Genomic DNA, 22,907 nt, shown 5'->3' on the forward strand with positions numbered 1-22,907 from the left:
GCTGTGTCTTAGCACTCTACTGAGCAAGCTAGACTGATAATAGCTAGCGAGCTATTTAGCCTTCACCCAGGGCTTGGCTACAACTCGTTAGCCAATACTCTACTGAGCAAGCTAGACTGATAATAGCTAGCGAGCTATTTAGCCTTCACCCAGGGCTTGGCTACAACTTGTTAGCCAATATTGGCACTCTTGCGATCGCCAATTTTCAGCCTTGAAGAAACTATAATGATGTGTACCAACAATAACTCACATGAGTTAGGACATGGATTTCCCATGTTGGATGACATAGATGTAAGTGCCTGGTAAACTAATCATTTTCAATAAATACACACTGAACAAATACATCGCTGTTCTCATCAGTGGCTGTCGAAAGTTGATAGGTTTAGCTATTTGTGCTAACTTTCGAGCACAGCCTATAAGTTTCAAGTAGTAGGATGGGGTGGGCTAGCTAGCGGTGTATCGTACCTGCTCGCAATTGATGACTCAAAGATAACTTGTGAACTGTCTTTATACTGTAATCACATCCTCTGTTATCCATATACGATATGTAAAAAGCAAGTGAAAGTTTACAAGACAGCTTGATCAACAACACCATTGCTACAATAGGCGAAGCAACTAGCCTAGCCCCATAGCAAAACAGTTACAGGTACCGTTTATACACCCGCTGTAACAGTGTTAATCAGTATGTGTGAGTAACGTGGGTTTTATTTATTCATAGCGTGTGTAATGTGTAGCTATTTCATTCCGTTTGTTAACCTTTCCGGCTGTCTGTATTTACTAACCAGCAGCAGACGTAAAGGAAAGGGAATTAACCCCGAAGTTATAAACATGTTAGGCTATCTATTTTGGCAGCGGAGCATTTTACTCCCCTGCCATCTCGGAATGAAATAGCTACACAATACACACGCTATGCTTTAATAAAACTCACGTTTTATGAGACACCAACAGAGGCACAACAGACAAGTCTTACCATTGAATATCTTTTTGCACACCGACGTTTGTTCTGAAACTACATCCAACCATCCAGGTTTATCCATGTTGTTGTGGAGAACGAGAGTTGCATCGATCATATTTCATTAAAACTTCCCACTCCTTTCATTGGACATAATCAACAGCCTAATTAGAATCTGCATTGTCTACTAAGCAGAAATATCTCCATACAGTAGATTTCCCCTCGTTTAGTATCATTTTGAACTCTCCAGATGACTGTATTGCCCCCAGATGACAATAAATATATTTACATTTGAAGCACAGACAAGATTTATTGCATCCGCAACCAATACAAAATCAAAACAAGCCCAAGTCTCCCTCAACAAATAACGCACAATTCAGGTGCACTCATTGATTAACACGACCTTTGGAGGAATAATTACACCCCATAAGAGATAATGTCACTTGGAGCCTATATTTTAAGACTTCTCCAAGCTAAATGTAACACACTAGACCCTTTCACAATAAACAAGCAAACAAACTAACAAAAACAGAACAACAAAGATACCCTCATATGTCTAAACGTCAGTGGAGCCAAAATATAATGGTTGAGCTTGGTTGCTTGCTAAAATATATTGGTTGAAAACAAAAAGGTGTATTCAGTGTCATTGCAGATGGTTACACTGCAAGGCTGGAAGATTCATCCTACAACCTGCATTCAACGTTGTACTGAACACAGAAAACACAGTACTATACAGATTTTGTTCTCAGATATCAGTCTGTGAGGCCCCTCAACAACATATGCGCACTCGGCCACTGCAGTTGCTTGTGCTTGATGGCCGCAACAGAGCAAGCACACTCTCGCAGTTCGTTCACGAAACGCATTCTAGTTTTAATATATTTTCTATTGCAAAATGCTTTATACTTCTTTTTAATTAAAATGGCATGATTTTTCCCCTTAAAGTGCAAGTTAGTTTTATATTCCTAATTATGATGTTGCTATAGATTTCATATAAAGTAACTTAATCAGATTTATAAAACCAATGGGAAGATTAAACCATTCTAGTACCTCTAGAAATTCTCTTGAGATGTATTCAAAAGCCTTTTCTGGTCTAACCCCATAATATAATACCAAGACTCAGATTTGCTGTCACATAATGCCCCTAAAATACCCAGGTTGTCCCATATGTTCCAGCTGGCTCAGGTTAACTCATATTCGATAATTTCTTCCATTTCTTCCGCAGACAATTATGATGATAACGCATTGCTAAATTGAACAGATAACGTATGAATCACTTCACATCTAGATCGGAGTAGTAGCCTACCGTTCTTCCTGGTTGCTCACCAGTGTAAAGTGAAGCCAGTGAGGGCTGCTCAGATGCCACTGATACTAAAGGCAGAGAGGATGAGCTAGAGAGAGGAGCAGAGTTATATATTTCTGACACGCTGGATGTTGCTGATGTTGTAAACAGCCCGTAGATCCATGCCTGATAGCAGTACATTAACGCTTGTTAGCATGATAGCTTTAGCCAGCCCTACCTGGGATGCGGCTTTTTAGAAGGAGTCCGAGGCGTTTTTGGTTGGGTGGAATCAAACATTATCTCTGTTGTTCCAGTTTGTTCGCTTACTTCTATGGCGGTTGCCAATTTGTACGCGCTCTTAGGTGCCAACCAAGGGTTGTCGAAATGGACAGTGTGCAGAATCACATAGGCCTAAAAACAAACAGATGTTCTGCTCCGAAGCAAAAGTTTTAAAAGGAGAATACACTTTCAGTTTAGCATGTTTCCTCTCGACCACATCTTATTAATTTATTTTCAGTTCATCTTATGATTTAGTATAGTAAATGTATTACATATTGGTCAGACAAGCCACATCGCCGACATCTACCTCTAGGGTAAAAGATTGAATTTGGTGTTTAAAATTGTTTGCTGTTTGTACACCTTTTCATCGTGACCTTATATCTTCTTACACCATACCATATACCATTATTATCCACAAGTTTATCAAAAAGGATAATAGGTGAACATTCAAAAAGACCTCCGATCTTTGTCCAGTCTATCGGTCCAAACTAACTACAGTCACTTCCTCTTAGAAGATTGTGATGACATGACCAAGTCTTGCATTTACTATGTGATATTCCATGGAACACTTAAAGGCAATTTCATTGACAAAGAGTAAGTCGTATTCTTTTCTGTCTGGAAGCACTATAAACGAGAAAACATCATAGGTTTTCATCCATTGCGACGACAACATTAGATTATCTCAGACACATTTCTGTTTGGTGCTTTGAGTTCTCCTTCGTCTACAAGGCGGCTCCAAAATATTCGCCTACTTTCTCGCTGTACTCTAATCATTTGGCTAATGGTTGTTATCAACTGCCTCCGGTTTTGCCTCCTCCACTCTTCTATCAAGTATAGAGAGTTTGTCTTGGATCTCAAATGTCTCTCCCCCTCTCTCTCTCTCTCTCTCTCTCTCTCTCTTTCCCTCTACTTCTCCCTCATGACGTGTGTGTTCTCAGTGGCTCGCCTAAGGTTTAATTACATGCAAGTCACCTTGACTACCTTGTAATATTTCATTTCATTAGGACCTGTTTGGCTGTGCCAGTCTGTCTCGATGCTGGGAAGCCTCCCCTCTCTCTGCATTCATCTTTGCTTGTGCTGTCAATCAAGTATAGGGCGTCTGCCACAAATTAAAGTGCAAACAGCACTCTGCTCCCTCTCTCTCTCTCTCTCTCTCAATCTCTTTTTCTCTCTCTCTCTCTCTCTCTCTATCTGTCTGTCTCTCATATGCACACACACACATACATAGACACACACAGACACACAGACACACACAGTTATACTCCTTCCTACCTATCTATGGGTCCCATTGCAGGAGCATATTTAATTGGTTTGTACTGTGCAATCTGGTTCTTAAAGGTAATGAACATCGTGATCTTAGCACTATTCCATTTCCTGTGTAATTACTTTTAACCTGCCTATCAGTCGAACATCTCCAACACAGCAGCTTAGTGGGGATGCTGCACATGAGGGCTAAAAGCAACAGTACTACCACCTGAGAGAGACGTGCAACACAGATTCTCAAATGCAATTGCACTGCATTCTCAAATCGCCTCACACTCACACTCACACTCACACTCACACTCACACTCTCACACACACACACACACACACACACTCACACTCACACTCACTCACACTCACTCACTCACTCACTCACTCACTCACTCACTCACTCACTCACTCACTCACACACACTGTGTGTGTTCTGAATGAAGCGTGGTCTGAGAAGAGGTGTGTGCATATGAAAGCAATGAGCGAGGAGGAGAGTGATGTTTCCATGGAGCTGATTTCAATTTCAGATATGGAAATGGGGCACAGGCAGTGCGAGGGAGTGTGTGTGTGTGTGTGCGTGTGTTGGTGTGTGTGTGTGTGTGTGTTTTTGTGTGTGTATGTGAGAGAGAGAGATAACTGACTAAACCCCCTGCTGCCATGAGGACAATGCAGAGCCGTTGGTGTGTGTATGTTGGTGTGTGTATGTTGGTGTGTGTATGTTGGTGTGTGTATGTTGGTGTGTGTGTGTGTGTGTGTGTGTGTGTGTGTGTGTGTGTGTGTGTGTGTGATATTTGTGTACATGGAGATGGGGGAGTTCATCCTTGAGAGGTAGAGAAAAGCAGGAGAAGCAGCCTTGGATCTCTCCTGCTTCACTCCTCAGTCTCAGACGCGTAGAAAAACCTGAGACGAGCGCTCGTAGCACGGCAACCCCCACATGTAGCCTAGCTTAGCGCCCACCTTAGGTATCCACTGACTTTTACAAATGACCGAGGCTTGATCCTCAGGACAGGCTGGCTCTCCCCTGAGTGCTCCCGGGGGGTAATGGGCGCGTTTCCCCTGATTAATAGCACGGCTGTAATTGCCTGTTAATGTGAGATGTAATGCTGCTGTTGTTAAAATGGTGGAGCCATTTGAGGGGAAGCTGCCCTCCTGATGGCTGTTTTGACCTGGGCTCTGTTCTTACCGACCAGAGGCCTCTGTGCAGGATTATGTAAAGCGTCATTGACTAAGAAATCCTTTTTCATTAAACACAAATAGTCTTGACTTGGTGTCTCTTTCCTAATCTGCAGCTTTGTCTGCTGTATAAGGTTAGGATAATTCAAGCATTAGGAAGTGGATTGGCTGAGTGCGCACAAGATCCCTGGTAAAGGCCTTATTACTGTAACCTGTCTGTGCAGAAGCGCCCCTAGTGGTATTAAAGTGCGAATAGCAATTCAAGCATTATTATCTGGTTAGCATTATTATTAGCCATGTCTGATATCATTCTTGCTCATGATTAATGCTAATAGTCCATATGTAGATCGCACTGCAGGTCATCAGATCCGATTACAGTGCAGCTCATCATTGCCTCGGCCACATATGACAGATGGTCATGCCAAAAGGTCAGTGTCACAACTCGTAATACAAAGCAAAGGTCAGTTTAATCAGCGATCTAACAAACGATGATTCATTGACTGTAGGCCACCAGCACCTCGCAATCCCTAATACTTGGCCAAGTGGAGCCTCCAAGACGGAGTACGTTATATTGATGGGGAAGGAGTGGTGGTCTGGAAGTCTGCAAGCACTCACAATGATGAACACATCTGGACACCTTTTAAAACGCTACGCTCTTGTCATTCCGGTAACGACACTGACACGAACCATCTGCCCAGTCAATTTCCTTCCCCTCCTCCCTCCCATTCTTCCTTCCCCATAACGTGTGTGCATGGCAACACAGTCAGGCCAGAACATATCACTCTGCCAAGAAGAAACTTCCGGGCCTGACAGAAATATTTTTGGACGGGTATGGATTATTTAACTCTGGCCTCCTGAGTGTGTGTCGGTCGCCTATACATCACGGTACGGCCAGGAAAGCCTGTGCCTGTCAACACCTCAACAGGCGTGATGGCTTTATAGCTGCCAAGTCTCTGTTCCCTTTGTCATTCCTTCCAAGAGTTATTAGCGCATGGTAATACTTGTCCCTTCATGAATCTTATGTCCTCCTCATGTGTGACTATAGCTCTAAACATGCAAACATAAATTAGGCTCTGGATTCTATCCCCCTCTCTGAATGTTGATGCGCTGTTAAGAGATTGGGATCAATAGAGTGACCGCAGAGCGGCAGTGGACACAAGGACATTGAGTTGTATCTCTTACAAACACCCAGGGTTGTAGAGCTGCATACATAAAGCTTTAGTCTACCTCTTATGAATGTTATTAAGGGAGATGTAGGACAATAAGTGGTACCCGGTTGTAGATGTGGTGGTGAAGAGCTTGAATGGGTAAAAGGCATAGGACGGGTATTGTGAATGTCAATTTACAAAAGAAATTTTGTATATAATATTGTTGAGATTCAGAGATTCATTGGGCACTATTATGAAATACACATGCCAGGAAAAGTTCTGAACATCTTTTCCAGGACCAAGGGCACAGTTTGACATTTGTGCTCACAAGTCGTCAGTTGGTCTGAAGAAATGTATATATTTTATATTTTCAACCTTAAACCTTTAAAGCTGGCTTTTCACTAAATTAGCTGATATTATATAATCGAACTGGACAGCTTTACCTTCTTGACTTCCTATTTTCTCCAGATTACTATACTGCTGTTAATATGCATGAACTAACCATCAAAGTTTTACCACAGAGGGTAGTACCTGTGAGAGTTGCTTTTGTTTTGTGTTCGTCTAACCCTCTTTAATGAGCAGTGCCGTTTGCAACTCTCACTCCTTTTCGCTTGGTTTAGCCTGGTAATGATGAAGCACTGATGCAACGAGACCTGCTTAATCGCTTTTGGGAGTGAAAATGGCGTGCACTCCCAGAGGGACCCGCACATCCCGCACGGCTTACTGGGAAAATGATTTCACGCGCCTCTTTTCCTGAGATGCCCAAAGGTGCTAAGTGTATCTGTCAGCAGGATTTAGTAAACAACTCAGGCAGTCCCGAAATGTTCATTGATCCAAGAATGCGACTCCAGAGTAGACATTTTAGGCCAGTGGTTCTTAACCTTTTTGGAGGTACTGAACCCTGGAAGCATCATCAGTGCATTCGCTGAACCCTTCGTAATTTGAAAAATAAAATAAGATTTCTTCAAAACGACATTGCTAGTGTGGACCGGGCTATACTGTGTGTGTCTTGACCCCTGCCGAACCCCTTAGAGTGGCTCAACGAACCCCTGGGGTTCGATCGAACCCAGGTTAAGAACCACTGTTCTAGGCAGTGTCTATCAGACAAAGTGAGTTTTTGTAGCATCCCGTCTGAAGAGAGAGCCGCTGCCCTCAGCGCTAGTTCGACCGACAGCGCTCTTACAGTCAGTGCCAAAGTTTAAGGCCTTTGATCTGTTTTCAGCTGAACCTTCCGGAGACTCTTACAGCGCATGCAATGTGTTCATCCCACAGTGACCAATTAGCACAACAGGAACATGCTGTACTTTTCTGTAGTAATAAAACGGCATAGAGGGGGAAACCACAGAGTGGCACTGAACATCTACAATTAAATAGGCCTTTTCTTGCCAGATATAGCTCTGTTTTATGTACAGCACAGTATGCACTTAGAACTGATATTGCATACTGACATGTAGGCTGACCTGTGGCTTCCCCGTGTTCACCCAGTCAGTCATTCAGTACCCCACAGTGAGGAACAGCATTGGGTGCCTAGGGTGCCTGATCCGGCAGGAACGTGTCTCTGGCCATCACTAAGCTCTCTCTGACACCCTGTCAATGCACCGCTAATTGCTGTTAAACAGATTGGCATGGGCCGCAAACCGTGTCCGTCGATGAACCCGCTCACCCTTTTGTGCGGGGAAGGTTCGATGAGAGCCGATGCTCTCTACCTCATTCCATTTGCCTGGAGGGCCTGGAGCTGCAAAACATCCACCCCCCCCCCCCCCCCCCCTCCTCTCCCCGTCATATGGCATGGTCCTGCCGTTGTCCGAGTGGCTGAGCTGATAATTGCCTTCCTTCTCAGCTTGTTTCAAACATTTCCATTTGTCAGTGAGCTCTGTGGCGGCCCCCAGGAATGTGAGTGAATGCGAGTGAAGCTGAAGCTTTACTGAGCGTCGTTATTGACATTTAGACTTGATAAGTGACTTCATCCCCCAGTCTCCATCTGTGCACGCTGGATCAGCCGTTGCCAGATTGGAAACGCTGATGTGTTACAGACAGAGTTTGGCCAATGACTGCTGATTCTCACAGCCTTTCCACAAGGCACGGCCTCAGAGCCCCTGCTCACACAAAAAAAACGACCCAGCGTAGAAGCACTGCTCCTGGACCACTCTGACCTTTACCGGGCCCCCGAAACCCAAACGCCATGGCTGAGAACGAAATGCCAGCTGTTGAATCACAGCTCTCGTTCATAAGCGATTTACATTCATATTTAACAATCTACACGACAGATATATCAAAAGTAACTCGCACTGCACTGCCGACGACATATGCTTTATCTGTGCACGTGCTTCTTGGGCGTCGGCGCGTGACCTTGACTCACGGGCTGCCAGTGGTGCCAAAGGTGCTTCGCGGGTGCTAATGAGAGCTTTTATCTGCACGGGCGCGGAGCATCAGGAGGATAAAAACTAGTTACAGGAAAGCAATTAAGGCTAATATGATTTACCGCCAGCTGTTTTAGGTCTCATATCACAGCGGAAGGAGATACTTTACAAGCACAATGTTGCCATGAGGAGACGGAGCGTGAGGCGTTGTGGAGATCAACAGACGCTGAAAGGACCAGAGGATGATAATTCGTCGATTATTGTTCTGTTCTGCGTTTTTTAAATATGTTCATTGTGAAAATTAAGTTAATGTTAAAGGCCTTTTTTATTGTTATAAATTCTCTCTCTTTTCAATTTCTACCCTTTTGTGTCCTTTTGTTGTCATCGTCATGCTTGTGTCCCTTGTGTGGCACCACGGAGAACTGACAGTTAAGGCTGATTTATGGTCAGTTACGTAAGCGCAAGCGCAAGAGGCCGCGCAAGCCCCTTGCGCGACCCTTGCACGACTTTTCACATCTTGCGTGCGTCGGCCCCTTTTTCTTGACTGTGACTGTGAATTGCTTGGCAACACCTCCAACGCAACGCGTAAGCACCTAGCAATTCATGCTCAACGCAGAACCAAGCAAGGGCCTTTAAGCTGTTGCATGTATGAACAACAGAAGCAGGGATGACCTTCAGTCTCCTGCGCACTCACTCAGCCATGGAGGTCAGTCTGGCCCCCATTACAAATAAACTCTTAAAAGGAAAGAGAAAAGACTCCGAATGGAAGAATGAGAAGCTTAAATGGAATTTGTTATCTGCCAAGGGTGCCGCTCATTTAATCCTGCCTCCCTCACACACACACACACACACACACACACACACACACACGTGGTACGTGGTAGCGGTTTCCTCCATCCCCTGCTAATGGTCCCAAGTGATGGCACCGCTGGAGGGCTGGGCTGACTGAAGGTCAAATTCAGGCAGCAGCTCTGCAGCCTCTTAATCTACCTGTCCAGAACCACAGAAGTAAATAGTAGCTCTCTCAGGTGGTGGTGCTTTGTTTCCCCCTGTGTTTGAAGCCCTGAAGTCAGTCCTTTTGGAAGAGTTTAATTTGCTCTGTCACCATTATCTACTCCCCTTTGTGATCCATGTCTGTGTGTTTGAAGTTGATGTACATCTTCATTTTATTCAGCTTGTTATTGCTGCTACTTCTGACAAACATTGTCAATGACAAAAAAAAACTCACTGAACCCAGATGTAGAAATGTAACACCTCTAGTGTACACGTTGTGCTGTTTATATTCAGTGATGTCACATAAATGTCTGGGTAGGAGGCATAAGCGCTCCCCCCAGTCGTCTGTGGCTAGCTTAAGGGAGATATAGCGAGATGAGTAACGGCAACAGTATGCATGTGAGTGGGTGTGATATGGCCCTTTTTTATTGCTTGTGTGATTTATCACCTAGCCAGCCATCGCCGTGTTCTGTTGTGTCTTTGTAAGAGCCACATAAAGAGAGCCCTTGTGACGCTTGTATCTCGTTTAATCTCCCCGCTGTGCTCCAAGCTGCGGTGTAGTCTTTCGAGTGCCTTCGAGTCATACATAGAGTAGCCAGACGTATAGTACAGTCATAATCTGAGTGTGTCAGGCTCTTGGGGTGCAAAGTCAATAAAGATTAAATCGGTCAGACTGCGTAGACGTTGTTTAAACTGAATGAATGAGTGTGGCGGCAACAGTAAAGATGAAACCATTTTAAGAATGTAGCACCTGCATATGTGGTCTGCATAGACATAACTGTGTCCAGGCTTTATCTTCATTTACATCAGAGGCTGATCTGTGCAAATCATTATGGCTGCTATTATCTTCTTTAGACTAGACCATCAAAAATGGATGATTCAGTGTTTTAACCATAACATTTAGCATGGAGTAGATGCAGGTGTTTTAGACGCGGTCCTTAAATATGCGATGGAATTTCAGTTTAACTAATCACAATTTGAACTTAGAAAAATGAAGAATGTCACACAACTTTGTTTTTTCCTATGTTGATTTTTTGGAAATTGATCATTGATTTGAAAGGGCTGTGTCTGTGTATACTATTTCGGTTGTGTTTTTTTGTTCATGAAGCACTTGTGTACTCCCAGCCTATCCTGTTTGCACGCCTCAACTCGCCGAAACGTCTTTAAAAAGACAAAGAGAAACTTACACATTAAAAAGCAGCTGCACTTCATTCAGGTTTATCCGTACAATTGGTTCTGCTTTTAAGCCACTCAATGTGATTTAGTCCAGCACCATATAATCAACTTCGTTTTATGTTTTTTGTTATGTTTGAAGTGGTTCCTTATTAATTATTTGCGATTTCCTGTTTTGGTCTGTCTGAATTTTCACTCCACAAAGTGATATGTTGTTAAATTCTCCCCCTATCTTAATTATTGAACCGATTGCTGTTTAGCTCCCCTGGCCAATTAGTCATCACACTTGTTTTCCATTGAACTGCTGATGAAATGTTTGGTAAAACCTAAACGCAAACATCTGTGAGAGGAATAAGTTTTGTGTTTTGTGGGTGACAGTGGTACAGCAGGTAAATAAGTTGTTTAGTATTCAGAAGGTTACTAGTTCGGTTGCCTGTCGATGCGTCCTTGAGCAAGACACTGAACCCCTTATTGCTCCTGATGTGCAGTGTGCCATCAGTGTGAAAATGTAAAATGTGTATACATCCTTGTAAGTCGCTTTGGATAAAAGCGTCTGCTAAATGACGAAATGTAAATGTAAATGTTTCTTTTTTCTCTTCCATCCTCTCCGTTGAACTGCTGATGAAATGTGTGGTAAAACCTAAACGCAAACATCTGTGAGAGGAATGAGTATTGTGTTGTGTTTCCTTTTTTTTCTCCTTCATCCTCTCCGTGGCGCAGTTTGACATGCAGAGGATAACACTGGAGGAGCTGAAGCACATCCTCTTCCACGCCTTCCGGGACCACCTCACAATGAAGGACATCGAGAACATCATCATTAACGAGGAGGAGAGCCTCAACGAGAACTCTCACTGCCAGATGGAGTTTGAGGGAAGTGAGTACTCTCTGTGTGTGTGTGTGTGTGTGTGTGTGTGTGTGTGTGTGTGTGTGTGTGTGTGAGTGAGTGTTTGGGTGTCTTTGTGGGTGTATCTTCCAGTCAAAGACAGCGGTCGTTGGTAGGTTTCATAGGATCTGCTACTGAGTTGCACTTTAGAGGGTCGTCATCAACAGTAAGTAGAAGGGAACAGAGAGTTAACAGGTGTGATGGAATAATCCTGTAGGGGGCGCAAAGCCAACAGCATTACTGCTTCGGGGTGGTCTCGCCTTCCCTCCGAGGCTGTTTTTCAAGTTTCACTCATCCATCAGTAGGAAGTCAGGCTTGTCTGATGACAAACTGTGCCGATGATTGCAAGTCTGCAGCTTTGCGTAGGATCAAAAGCCCTTGACAGCCTCAAGGTTTTTGTACTCCAGTTCAAAAGAGATATGGATCCTTTCATCTTTAACACTAAAAGGTCTATATCCCTCGTCCGGGATATTTTTTTTTTTGAGTTTTCGTCTTAGAGACATAAAAAGAACAACCACGGAAACATTGAACCCTTTTCTAATATTATTGCTGAGGTCTTCTAGAATAGAATCATATATTCCATTTGTGCATCAATGTTTTTAGTTAAGCAAAATGTACAAAAACATCAAGGCATGTCGGTCAACTTAGAAAAGTCTAAAAGGCCTTGGACCTTAGAGTGTTAATGTAATCTCTGCAATATATCTGAATGTTTTTGGTATTGATTTGAATTTTCTTTTATACGCAGAGGATCTTCTCCAAAAAGACAAATTTTTCCTGATCTACGTATTCTGCTCAAATGTCAATTTATCTTCCCTGTGATGCTTTAGGTTCATAAATGAATAATCGTGATCATCAAAGCGACATTTTTTTTTTAGTATCATTCATCAGAGGGAAAGATGAACATTGTGTTGGTATTATACTACAGAAGGTCCTATGCCCTTGAAAAAAACTGTGAATTATTATTGATGAGTACTTAGCCCTGGTAAATGAATGTATTCAGGCTGTTTACTGTAAATTAATGATCAAGGCTTTATGCCAATTTTGCCAGTCTGTCCAATAATTCAAGCTTCCTTGAGCATTGATAATTGTCAGGGAAGGCCTGCAAGATATGCATCATTTATTGCCTAATGCAGTATAGCGCTGTTGTTGCAAAACATCACAAAATCTGATGTCGTTTCCCAATCCTGTCCCCACCTCTTTCCGTCTCGCTACCTGTCATAACTTCACTGTCGTGTCCAAATTAAGCCCAAAAATAAATCTTAAATAAAAAAAAAAATACAGTATATTTACATAGTATGTTCTAACATTGCACCGACACCTTTCTTCATATCTTTTTCAGTGTGTTAGATTTATTCAGTCCTCATTGGACAAGCTGATAATACCGAAATAATTTAAAGGATGATAAATATAAACAAAATATAAACTAACTTCAGTTTTCAAAACATGGATGAGCTCTGTGCTCTGATTTGGCTTATACAGACCTTATATTTGCTTGCAAGAGCAGTCATAACACAAAATGTATTGACAGAAGTGTTGTTTAAATGCTGTTAAACTCAACATAAATATAAAATTGTATCTAGTAATAGATCATATCATGTTATAGAACAAAAGTTGTTACTGGACCATATTTGAACAGCTGTCATCTTGACTTTAAGGGGTTAATAAATGCTTTAGAATGCTTGTCAGCAGAAATAATCCTTTCCGGTAAGCCATAAATTACGCATCTTTTGAAAGCCTTGAAAGCGAAAATGGCAGAACTTGCAGATCAGCATAAGAGATGACACTCCAGTATTTATGTTGTAGTCTACCAACAGCTTCACTATAATAATTCAATTTTCAGTGGTTCAGACACCATCAAAAAGGATCACACAGAGAATATGATGATTTATGTGCAACCCTGAAAGTGGTCATAAAACTACTCGCAAAGTTTTTGTTCCCACAACTACATTTTCCTAGCCATCATGAAATTATCTTAATCACTGACCTCTCTCTTTAGCACTGGATATCAAAAGATATCGGTAGATGGTGAGGATAAAACAGAGTTCTACTCCATCCTCTCGTCTCACAGAATGAAGTGAACTTTTGCTCCGAGTTTAAAAATAACATCTTAGACGGACGGCAGGGGTGCAAGTTCTTTAGGACTACAGCAGTAGCTGTGTTTGAGTTTGAGCCCCCCTCCCCTCCCGTCCACCTCTGCATTCAGGCTCCATACCATGCCCTTTCACTGCACCTTCAAAGCCTGGCCTGGAAACCTCACAGCAGGGTTGCCAGGTCTGCGGCATTTGGTTTCAGAAGTTAAGTCTTGCCCCTGAATCAGGCAGCTATTTTATCCGTCCGGCGTCTTTTTATAGATATGTGTCTCTTATGTGACAGGCAATGCGTTTAGTCTGATCGTAGACAGGGGCGGCCTTTCCTACAGGCGGTATAGGCGGTCGCCTAGGGCGCCACTCATTTTGCGCCCCTTTCTATATCCCCAACCAATGTTCAATGTACAATGTACAATGAGCCAAAATTCGAAAACAAAGGGGTAAGTTCTTCATTGGTGTTGTCAGAACATGCTAGCATAACGAGGCATTTTGTTCGAATGTGTGTGTGTCTTATGTCAATTCCTTTTTCGTGGGGGGGGGGGGGGGGGGGGGGAGCCTAGAGCGCCAAATGTGCTAGGGGCTGATCACAGACACATTAGAGGTAAGTTGTGAGTAGCTTTATGGTCCCATAAAAAGAGGAGGGCAGAAAAACAGAGGACGACAGTCCTCAAGGAGCTCGCCTCATTTTCATATTTATGACTTTGACTCCTTCAGGGCTCAGGGTGAGTTGAATAGCTGCTCAATAGCCCCTCGATGATGGTATATTGGTTGCTACTTTGGTGTAATTGTGACTCAGAAACTTTCTTGGATGGAAGTATTCTATATTATTCTATCTTAAAAAAAAGAATCTTCTTTATTTAAAAAAGTTTTTTTAAGGCAGTTTTATGGGTTGTTGAACTGTTGCTGAAATATTCATGGCGGCTAGCTAGTTATTCTCCTATCCGCTTCAAGCTACATCGAGATTGTCACATTAAAGCAATTTTTCGTCTGTCAAGATCAGTCTGACCCAAGCATTTCAGTGTACAGGAGAGGGAGGCCGGGCTGACGACACCAACACTGTGTGTGAGTGCAGGGCGACAGCAGAGCATGCTGGGAAGGGCAAGGCCTCCACGCTGAGTGACAGTGCCCTAGGCGTGCTCCATCTCCACCTCGGCAGCTACAGCATGTCTCCATGTCGGAGGCCGTGCTCGGAGATGCCATCTGTCAAAGCCCTGGTGCTGCCATGAATTATTCACCATGAAACCTTTGCCTGGCTGAACTGTGACCGCGAGGTGTTTCGCTGCCCGGGGTCAATAGGAAACTGCTTAAGATGTATTGCTGAAGTGTTAGCATAAGTGCTGGATCTTTACCCTGTCTTAAAAGTCTTTAATCAGTGTAGTGTCGGGTTTGACCTGTAGGTATTTCAGTTAAGCGCAAAGCTGACTCTTTGCCATGCTAGAACCCAAGGTCCCGCAGAGTACAATTTTTGCATAATTGATGTTGCCACACATTTATTCATAAGCTTTGATCTAATTTGAAAGTGTTGTCGCCTCCAGTGTTGTTCTTTTATATCAAAATCTTTCATTCAGTTTCTTGTTACACTATTATTTCATATTCTCTAAAAAAAAAAAAAATGCCCGCCCGCCCTGGGTGAATTCTCTGCCATTGTGAACTGTGCCTGGTGTATAATTAGTTTCCAATTAGTTTTCTTGTAAGTAATTAATCCAGTAGCCTGCCCCTGTACCCCTTAAGTGCAGTACAAGCACCCTGCCCACTGCGGTAGGTGTGAATGTGGGGCTGAGTGATGGGGAACTCGGCAGTAGTAATCGGAGGGCTGTGCCATGGCCGCACCAAAATCCAGGCCAACGATTGGCTGGAGGGGGCAAGACGAGGTGACTAGCAGCACTCTCTGCTGGAGGTGGACATTATGACATTATGGGGGTGAGGCGAGTGTGCAATCTGTCTCACCGCGTGTGTCCCTGGTCCACCTAATAACCTCACTTGCTATTCTCAATGGCAGGCTGTTCCCTCAACTACCTCCAATTCTGAAACCGGGACAGAAATCGGATGACTCATAACAAAAAGACTAAAACCTGATAGCACAGATTATATACAGTTTGTTTTGGTTGTTCAATCTAGCCTATTATAGAACATATACAGTACGTTGTGTTTACTGAGAAAGTATGGTCGTCGTATCAACCAGTGTTTTTTTTATCATGTTAATCAGTGGGTTCAGGCTCTGGGCTTTGTAAAGCGCCTAGAGGCAATTGTACTGTTGTGGCGCTATACAAATCAAATTGAATTGAATTGAATGTCTATAATGCACAGTGAATAGGCTGAGGATGTGTGGTTTGATTGCTGTTCATCTGCTCTACGTCTATGCATTACTTTACTTTTATTTTCTTTATTTATATTTATTTCTATGAGATGATTGTAATTCTAACAACCTGTTTGTGAAGTGACCTTGGGTGTCATGAAAGGCGCTTTAAATAAAATGTATTATTATTATTATTATTATTATTATTATTACTGCTCAGACCTGAAGATAACATAACCTTCAGGACACCGCAGCCCCGCCTGACTGCTTGTCTCTTTGTCTCCCCTATCCGCAGTCCACTCCAATAAGAAGAACAGACAGACGTGCGTGCGCAAGAGCCTCATCTGTGCCTTCGGCATGGCCTTCATCATCAGCGTCATGCTCATCGCGGCCAATCAGATGCTGCGGAATGGCATGGAGTAGCACATCACTGTGAATGCGGGGCCCCAGCCTGCATGTGCATGCTCAGTGCGTTTTTACAGGTCGTTTCTCTTTTTTTGCCAAAAAAAAAGAAGAAAATAAAAAACCAATCCGAATAAAGAAAAAACACCAAACACCTCACTGATGAAGGGATGAAAGAGAGAGTGAAAATAAAAACAAGGAAACATGTTTTTTTTTTAATCCAAGAGGTTGTTTTTTTCCAGTCAGGAGTTGTTTGTTTATTTATCTATTTACTCTGGAGTGAGTGACATACCAGTGTGGGTCAGACTGAAGCCAGCAGGGGGCGTGTGGTCTCCACGGAGTCCCGCACCCACCCCCCACCCCCCCTTCCCCCCTTTTCCCACCTCTCTGGCAGGGACATTTAAGGGCTGTTCCCTCAATGCAATAAAGCACAGGAGCAAGGAACCAACCTCCTGTCTGCCACCACCCCCACCACCGGCCGCCATGTTCTGTACTCGATGCTCATCCAGCCTGCTGTGTGGTGCCATTCAACACTGGACTAAGCCAGCAGAGGGGAATTGGCGACGTGTTCAGTGCTTTTGGAATGAGAGAGCCACACACACAAACACACTATGAAGTTTGCAACGTCCCCTCCAGCTTTGCTAGTTTGTCTCTGTGCCATTTTTAATTCCATCTGGGATCCCGACTTTTAGCGAGAGATCTGGACACAGGCCTCTCTCTCTCTTTCTCTCTATCTCTCTCTCTCTCTCTCTCTCTCTTTCTGCCTGCCATGAACAGTTTTTTGTGTGTGGAATTTTTTTCTCCTTGTTTGATGTTCTCTACTACCCATCAGCATCGGCGCGCAGCCCATCATTGATCTTTCGGCGCGTGTGACGTGACGTTTTGAACGAGGACAATTCAGCCAAGGACAAGGCGGTGGGAGTGAGAGCGTGGGCAGCACTGGGATGTGGGCGAGTGGAAGCACGGAGCAGAGCGGAGCAAAACAGAGCAGACCAGAGCGGAGCAAAGCTGCCTCTCGGCGCCGTGCTGTTTTCTTCCCGCTCTCTCTCTCTCTCTGCCTCCACACTGAGAACTGACATTTTCAACATCTCACTCTCTCTCATGACGTCATCCAGGAGTTGAACACTCAAGCCTTCTATTTTGTTGTCTTCTTCTTCGGTCGTCGTCTGATTCAGATTCAGCCATTGTCTGGTGCATCCCTCTCTACCACCATTCTCCTCCCCATGCAAAGTACCGTGGGTGCTGTTTTGCCTAGATTAGCTGTCTGGCTGTGTGTGTGACCTGCAATGCCCACCTCCACCTGTGTTTCTGAGCACATGCACCAGCCTCTCTCCCAGCAGTGTTGAGGCCCGGATGAGCATCTGTTGGGTCTCTGCAACAACGTCCGAGTACCAGAGGTCGCTGGTGCTGGGGTCCTGACTCGAGGGATTAACTGAACTTGTCTCAAGGTGTTAGAACGATAGAGCCTGTGTGCTTCTCCTTTAAAACCAACGCTCCTTGGTATCAAAGCCAGTCTTTTAGTGTATTGTGTCGGGGAGGGGGGGGGGGGTTGTCATTCCCTGAGCTCCTGTCCCCCCTTCCCCTTCCTGTGTAAAATTCTCACAACAATACTTTAGACCACCTTTAATTGAGTGAGTGCTTCTATCTATTGCATGCGATCTCGTGAAAGTCTGTATATGTATGCCCTCTCACATATAATATATCCACGTCAGGGCAGATGTACGTCTGTGTGTCTGTGCATGACTGTTAATCCCTCCATACACTCACTCTGCTCAGGCAGTGTCTCAGAGGTTTGGGTTGGGGGGTGTGGTGGTGGTGGTAGGACAGAAGGCACCGCCACACAAAGAGTCCCGAGCAGCAAGTCCCACTGCTGGGCCCCCTCCCCTGCTCTGAGCGCCTCTGACTGAAGCCATATAAATCTGCACAGACGTACCTAAGAACACACTCTGTGGGTGGGCGTTCTTCCGCTGCGACTGGGAAGTGGGGAGACACAAAAAAACAAAATGTCACTTGGCAAAGGGAGCAGTGGCAGATAGTGCTGAATTACCCTTTTCTACTCTAAATGTCAGCGCCCCAGTATGGATGGAGAGAGAGAGAGAGGGGAGATGAGGGGGTGGGTGGGAGGTCTTGATTGTAGTACTGCAGCTCTACCTGCTGGTGTAGAGGGGAACTTGATGTTTAGGAGAGAAACTATATCATTCAGGATTATGAATGAGTACAGACCAGCTGTTTTCAGTAGATAAGGCATGTAGACGCCAAAATTGAGTTCCTTTTCAACACTTTGTTTAGTAGTGCAGTAGGATGTATTGGATTGTGATGAAAGTAATCAGATTAATACATATTATATATATAAGTTCACAAGGCTAAAGCAATTATTGATAGTATTATAATTACAGTGAATTGAAATTACTGTATTTGAATTGTATTCGAAAAATATGGAATGTCTTTGCAGAATATTGATTGTAATGCCAAAGTATTGGCAAGATTGCATCGAATCTTCAAGATGGTTTGCTCTGGGAAAACTATTTAATGCAAACAACCCCTGGAAAGAAGAGCCCTGTTTCTGTCGGGGCACTCGTTCTTTCCTTGGTCTCTTGCAGTTAAAGATTTCACATCTCCAAGTAGCTTAAGTGCAAACCACTCTTGACACAAATAGCAACAGGACAGTGGAGCCTGTTTTTTTGGGTGATAACGTGTCACTCGCATTCAGTGCATGCTTCTTCAGGAATCAATATTTGGCCGGAGATGAAACGATGAGTTGTGAGCAGCCATTCGGTCAGGACATTTAACTTCTCAACGCTGTTATATGACAATGGTGATTTAGCAGCTGAAACTGCTTGATTGAAAGCCCCTGTTCTGATTCAGTAGCATGGTGGTGTCGCACCTGTGTACTGTATAAAATGTGTAAATAATCAGAATATTTACAAGAAATACACTCATAAATATACAGTATGTAAACTTAGCATGAAACTGTTCAAGAACACGTAGAAGATAGACCAGAAGTTAATATAAAAGTACTTAAATATTGTAACTGTAAATATTTAAATCTGTACAAAATAAATGGAAATCATTTATGCAATAAAATTATTTTATAAAATGTTCTTGCTGTATAATGTATTACTGTGGTCACATGCACTTTTTACTACTTTTCCTTCCGTATTGATTGAGTATATTATGATTAAATACAACACATCCAAGATATTGTAATCTGCAAAGTTATATTTACAAGTGTTAATGAAATTCTAAAAAAGTACTGAAATTGTATTCTTCATTGCTGTTTTGACTGACTGTGACTGTTTTGACTGACTTAGGATCTTCACCTCTCTCTCTCTCTCTCGCTTTCTTTCTCCCTCTTTCTTCTCTCTCCCCATTTGAGCTTCCTCTGATCTTCTGATGCATTGGTCTTAACCCAATCTTTCCTCTCCTCTCCTTCTCTCTCCTCTCCTCTCCTCTCCTCTCCATGAATCCTCACAGCCGCAGTCCTGAGTTACCACCAGAGGGAGGCAGACTCCTGCACATGTTGCAGATGTTATGCCCTCGGGAGGCCTAAACGCACATATCTGCTTAAAATACTCATGCAGTTAAAGAAGTCCTATACACTTACATATGTTTTTGAGCTGTAAACTAAATTCTATGGCTATACTGTGATGAAACACATCAATGCTGGTGTTAACGTGGACATAAATTACAGTTTTTTTTAATAAAAATCTGCATTTTATGGGTTGAGAATGGCTCAACACCAGTGGTGTAGTACAGGGTATACTCAGGTATACGGAGCATTCCGTATATCCACTTTTCGAAACAGGGCGTTTATCCTGTGTTGTATGGGCTGCTTAAAAACAAATGAGAGTATACCCACTTCTCCAGGGACCACTACACCACTGCTCAACACACCCATCTCCCCAGCCCCCTCCCGTGAGCGTGGGTCTAATTTTCATTGGCTGATTGAGACTCATCATTTACAGGAGTTAAGCCTTCCCTCACCAGCCCCACTTGGCCCCTGGTCCACTTTAAGAATGCGTTGGCCAGCCCCTTGCCAACTTTTTAGCCTTTTTCAAAATTATGCCGTGGATTGAGTTGGGCTCAGTGCTGGGGATATACTTACACTTTAAAATTAAAGTAGCCTCCCGCCCATGAGCAGGGCTGTGTACAAACCACAGTGTTGAGGCGCCCATTTTGCCTCATTTTTGTATTAACCCCTTGCTTCAAAGAGAATGTGAGTGAGCTGAGGTAATTAAGTAGGACAGGAGCTATCTCGCAGTCAGTTTCATCTCCACAGAAATGAATTGAGAGTAACGGGAGCTTGTCAGTCACAAGAGCATCAGAGCCTCTCACGGTGGGGTTGGTGCACTGATGAAACGGTGTATTAGCATGCGCGCTTGATGCCCTTCAAAGTTAGGAAGAAAGGAAAAATGTTTGTTTGGTGGGAGCCAAGTACAGCAGCTTCCACCGTTCCTCCGTAGCCCTCAACACTGATTGTGCTATATGTCTATCATTATCTCGATTAGAAAAGGGCCAACTCTCCTCTGCTAAGTCATACATGTAGGCTACTTATGTCAGTGCTGGAAACTGGCACAATACAGGATCAGGTAGACTACCACAGAATTTAGAATTTTATTCAAACCAAGAGATGCTACTACAAAATGGAAGACGATATGGGAAATTTCATGACCACTGAAACAGTTGAATATTACAATACATCTCATTTAAAACAATACAAATCTGCAGTGCTCTTTACAGTATGTAATATTGTTCCACAATGCTCCCCCCCCCCCCCCCGCCATAAATCCTTCCATTTAGTGATAAATATGTGAATATCAAGAGATTTAAAGTCATTTTTTGCTTTGTTACAACAGGACACCAAGATACAGTGTCTCTCACTGGGATATAAAAAAACTTTATTGATACATGTAGAACTCGCCATGTGCAAATAACCATCGCATGCTACTGTAGTGCTATTGAATGCTTGAAAATGATTTACGTTCCATACCAAAAGAAAAAGGGGGCACTTTGATCACAATGGAGTCAATGAATCCATACGTCTAAGCAATACTTAGGACAAAAAGACCCTAGAAACTATTTTCCAAGCACACTGATTGATGCTTCCCAGCAATGGCAATATGTCATCTCACTTGCACAATAAATGGATGCCTGAAATACACCATGGTTACTACATTTGCAGAATGAGTTGTAGTTTTAGAGAAATGTCATTCACTGATATGAGTGTGAACAAATATTTTATCCCTGAGGGGATTTTTTTTTCAGTTGATAACCACAAGCATGTCTTGGTTTAGCAAGTCACTGTTCATGGTTCTAGTCGTTGTTTTCCATCCCTTTTCAGAGGGGGCCTGTTGGCATGTTTGTCAGCACTCGGAGTAGTTGAGTGCTTGTAAGCATTGTCTTTTGGTACTTAATCGAGCTGAGTCCGCAGATAGCAACCATTTCTTCTTGAAAACAGCACTGTAGACAAATATGCTTATCGGCTTGTCCTCTCTTATCCAGCGGCGTCTCCTGGTGAGGAGTATGTTGGCTGTGGTGGATCACTGCTTCATTGTGTTCTTGATGGTCCACCTCTGGCCTGTGCAGGACCTCAGGACCAGCATGTAGTTGAACAGCACGTTAGCCTGCACCACCTCCAGACAGCGGCCCGTGGCCCGGTTAATGATCGCCTCATTCTGAAAACAACAATTCCTGTTTTTTTTAGTGGACTTTTATGGTGACATGATATGGCAAGGGTACACAAACAGACTTTAATGAGGCCACACATGAATGCATTAATGCACTTATCCATCCATTCAACACGGGGAACAAAGATAAAAGCATGTCATTAACTAGCGTGTGAAATAGTGCATGGGCATTAATTCAGTTAGTGCATTAGTGCATGCACAAGTCAATGTTAATTTATGTACCTTTAAACATTTATCCCTGGTTAATGTAATCATTCCACACAAGATAATCAATTAAGTTATGCGAGTTTGGCAATTAGCGAATGTTTAAATTCATGCCCGTTTCAAATGCCCTTGGCATCATCTGATCGGACTATTTGTAAGTAGACTTCAATAGCATTGGTGCCTGGCCTGGATTCAGAGTCATTCTTCACCTGAGCAAAGTTCCATGTCTTTTGCTCTACGTTGGAGATTTTCTCACAGTTGATGAGCTGAGGAGAGCTGCTGACTCGATCATCCATGACGCAGTGTGTGTCTTCCCCAGTGCTTCCCAGCGGGCCCATGAACAGGTAGCCCTCCTTAGTGTAGCGACCCAGCTGCAAGGGGCATGAAGGAAGAGATGTTGGGAAGGTGGTTGGGTTTATGTGCACAAGGTAAGATGAAATAATGATTGATAGATAGATAGATAGATAGATAGAGAGAGAGAGATTACTTCATTTATTCCCAAAGGAAAACTGTGGAAAAGTGGTCAACACATGTAAACACTGTAATAAATAAATAAAATCAATATAGTTATAAGTACTGTTTATCTTTCAGATACTTGTGCTATATTTATGCAATTGTAATGAGCAAACATTTGAGGATCTCTCACTGACATATAAGAATTACAGTTACGTACTACAGCAGTACTTAAAACACAGGATTACACAACTGCATAGTACAACATATATTATTGCTGCTAA

At 43.3% G+C, this 22,907-nt stretch overlaps 2 protein-coding genes across 2 annotated transcripts in view; one reads left to right on the forward strand and one right to left on the reverse strand.

Annotated features, from left to right (window-relative positions):
* caln1 (calneuron 1) overlaps positions 1-16,300 on the forward strand; it is a gene marked incomplete at both ends in the record, with an annotated part of 47,032 nt that extends 30,732 nt beyond the window's left edge. Inside the window, 2 exons of the mRNA XM_080844321.1 lie at positions 11,332-11,485; positions 16,173-16,300. Of these exons, the coding sequence (XP_080700447.1) occupies positions 11,332-11,485; positions 16,173-16,300 (282 nt within the window). The remainder of the gene's footprint in view (positions 1-11,331; positions 11,486-16,172) is intronic.
* Positions 16,301-21,819: 5,519 nt separating this feature from the next.
* Positions 21,820-22,907, reverse strand: part of galnt17 (polypeptide N-acetylgalactosaminyltransferase 17) — a gene marked incomplete at its 3' end in the record, with an annotated part of 7,101 nt that continues 6,013 nt past the window's right edge. Inside the window, exons 10-11 of the mRNA XM_080844308.1 lie at positions 22,380-22,541; positions 21,820-21,954 (exon numbers count right to left, since the gene is read on the reverse strand). Coding sequence (XP_080700434.1) covers positions 21,820-21,954; positions 22,380-22,541 — 297 coding nt within the window. The remainder of the gene's footprint in view (positions 21,955-22,379; positions 22,542-22,907) is intronic.

Source organism: Sprattus sprattus (genome assembly GCF_963457725.1).
Source record: "Sprattus sprattus genome assembly, chromosome: 9".
Lineage (NCBI taxonomy): Eukaryota > Metazoa > Chordata > Actinopteri > Clupeiformes > Clupeidae > Sprattus > Sprattus sprattus.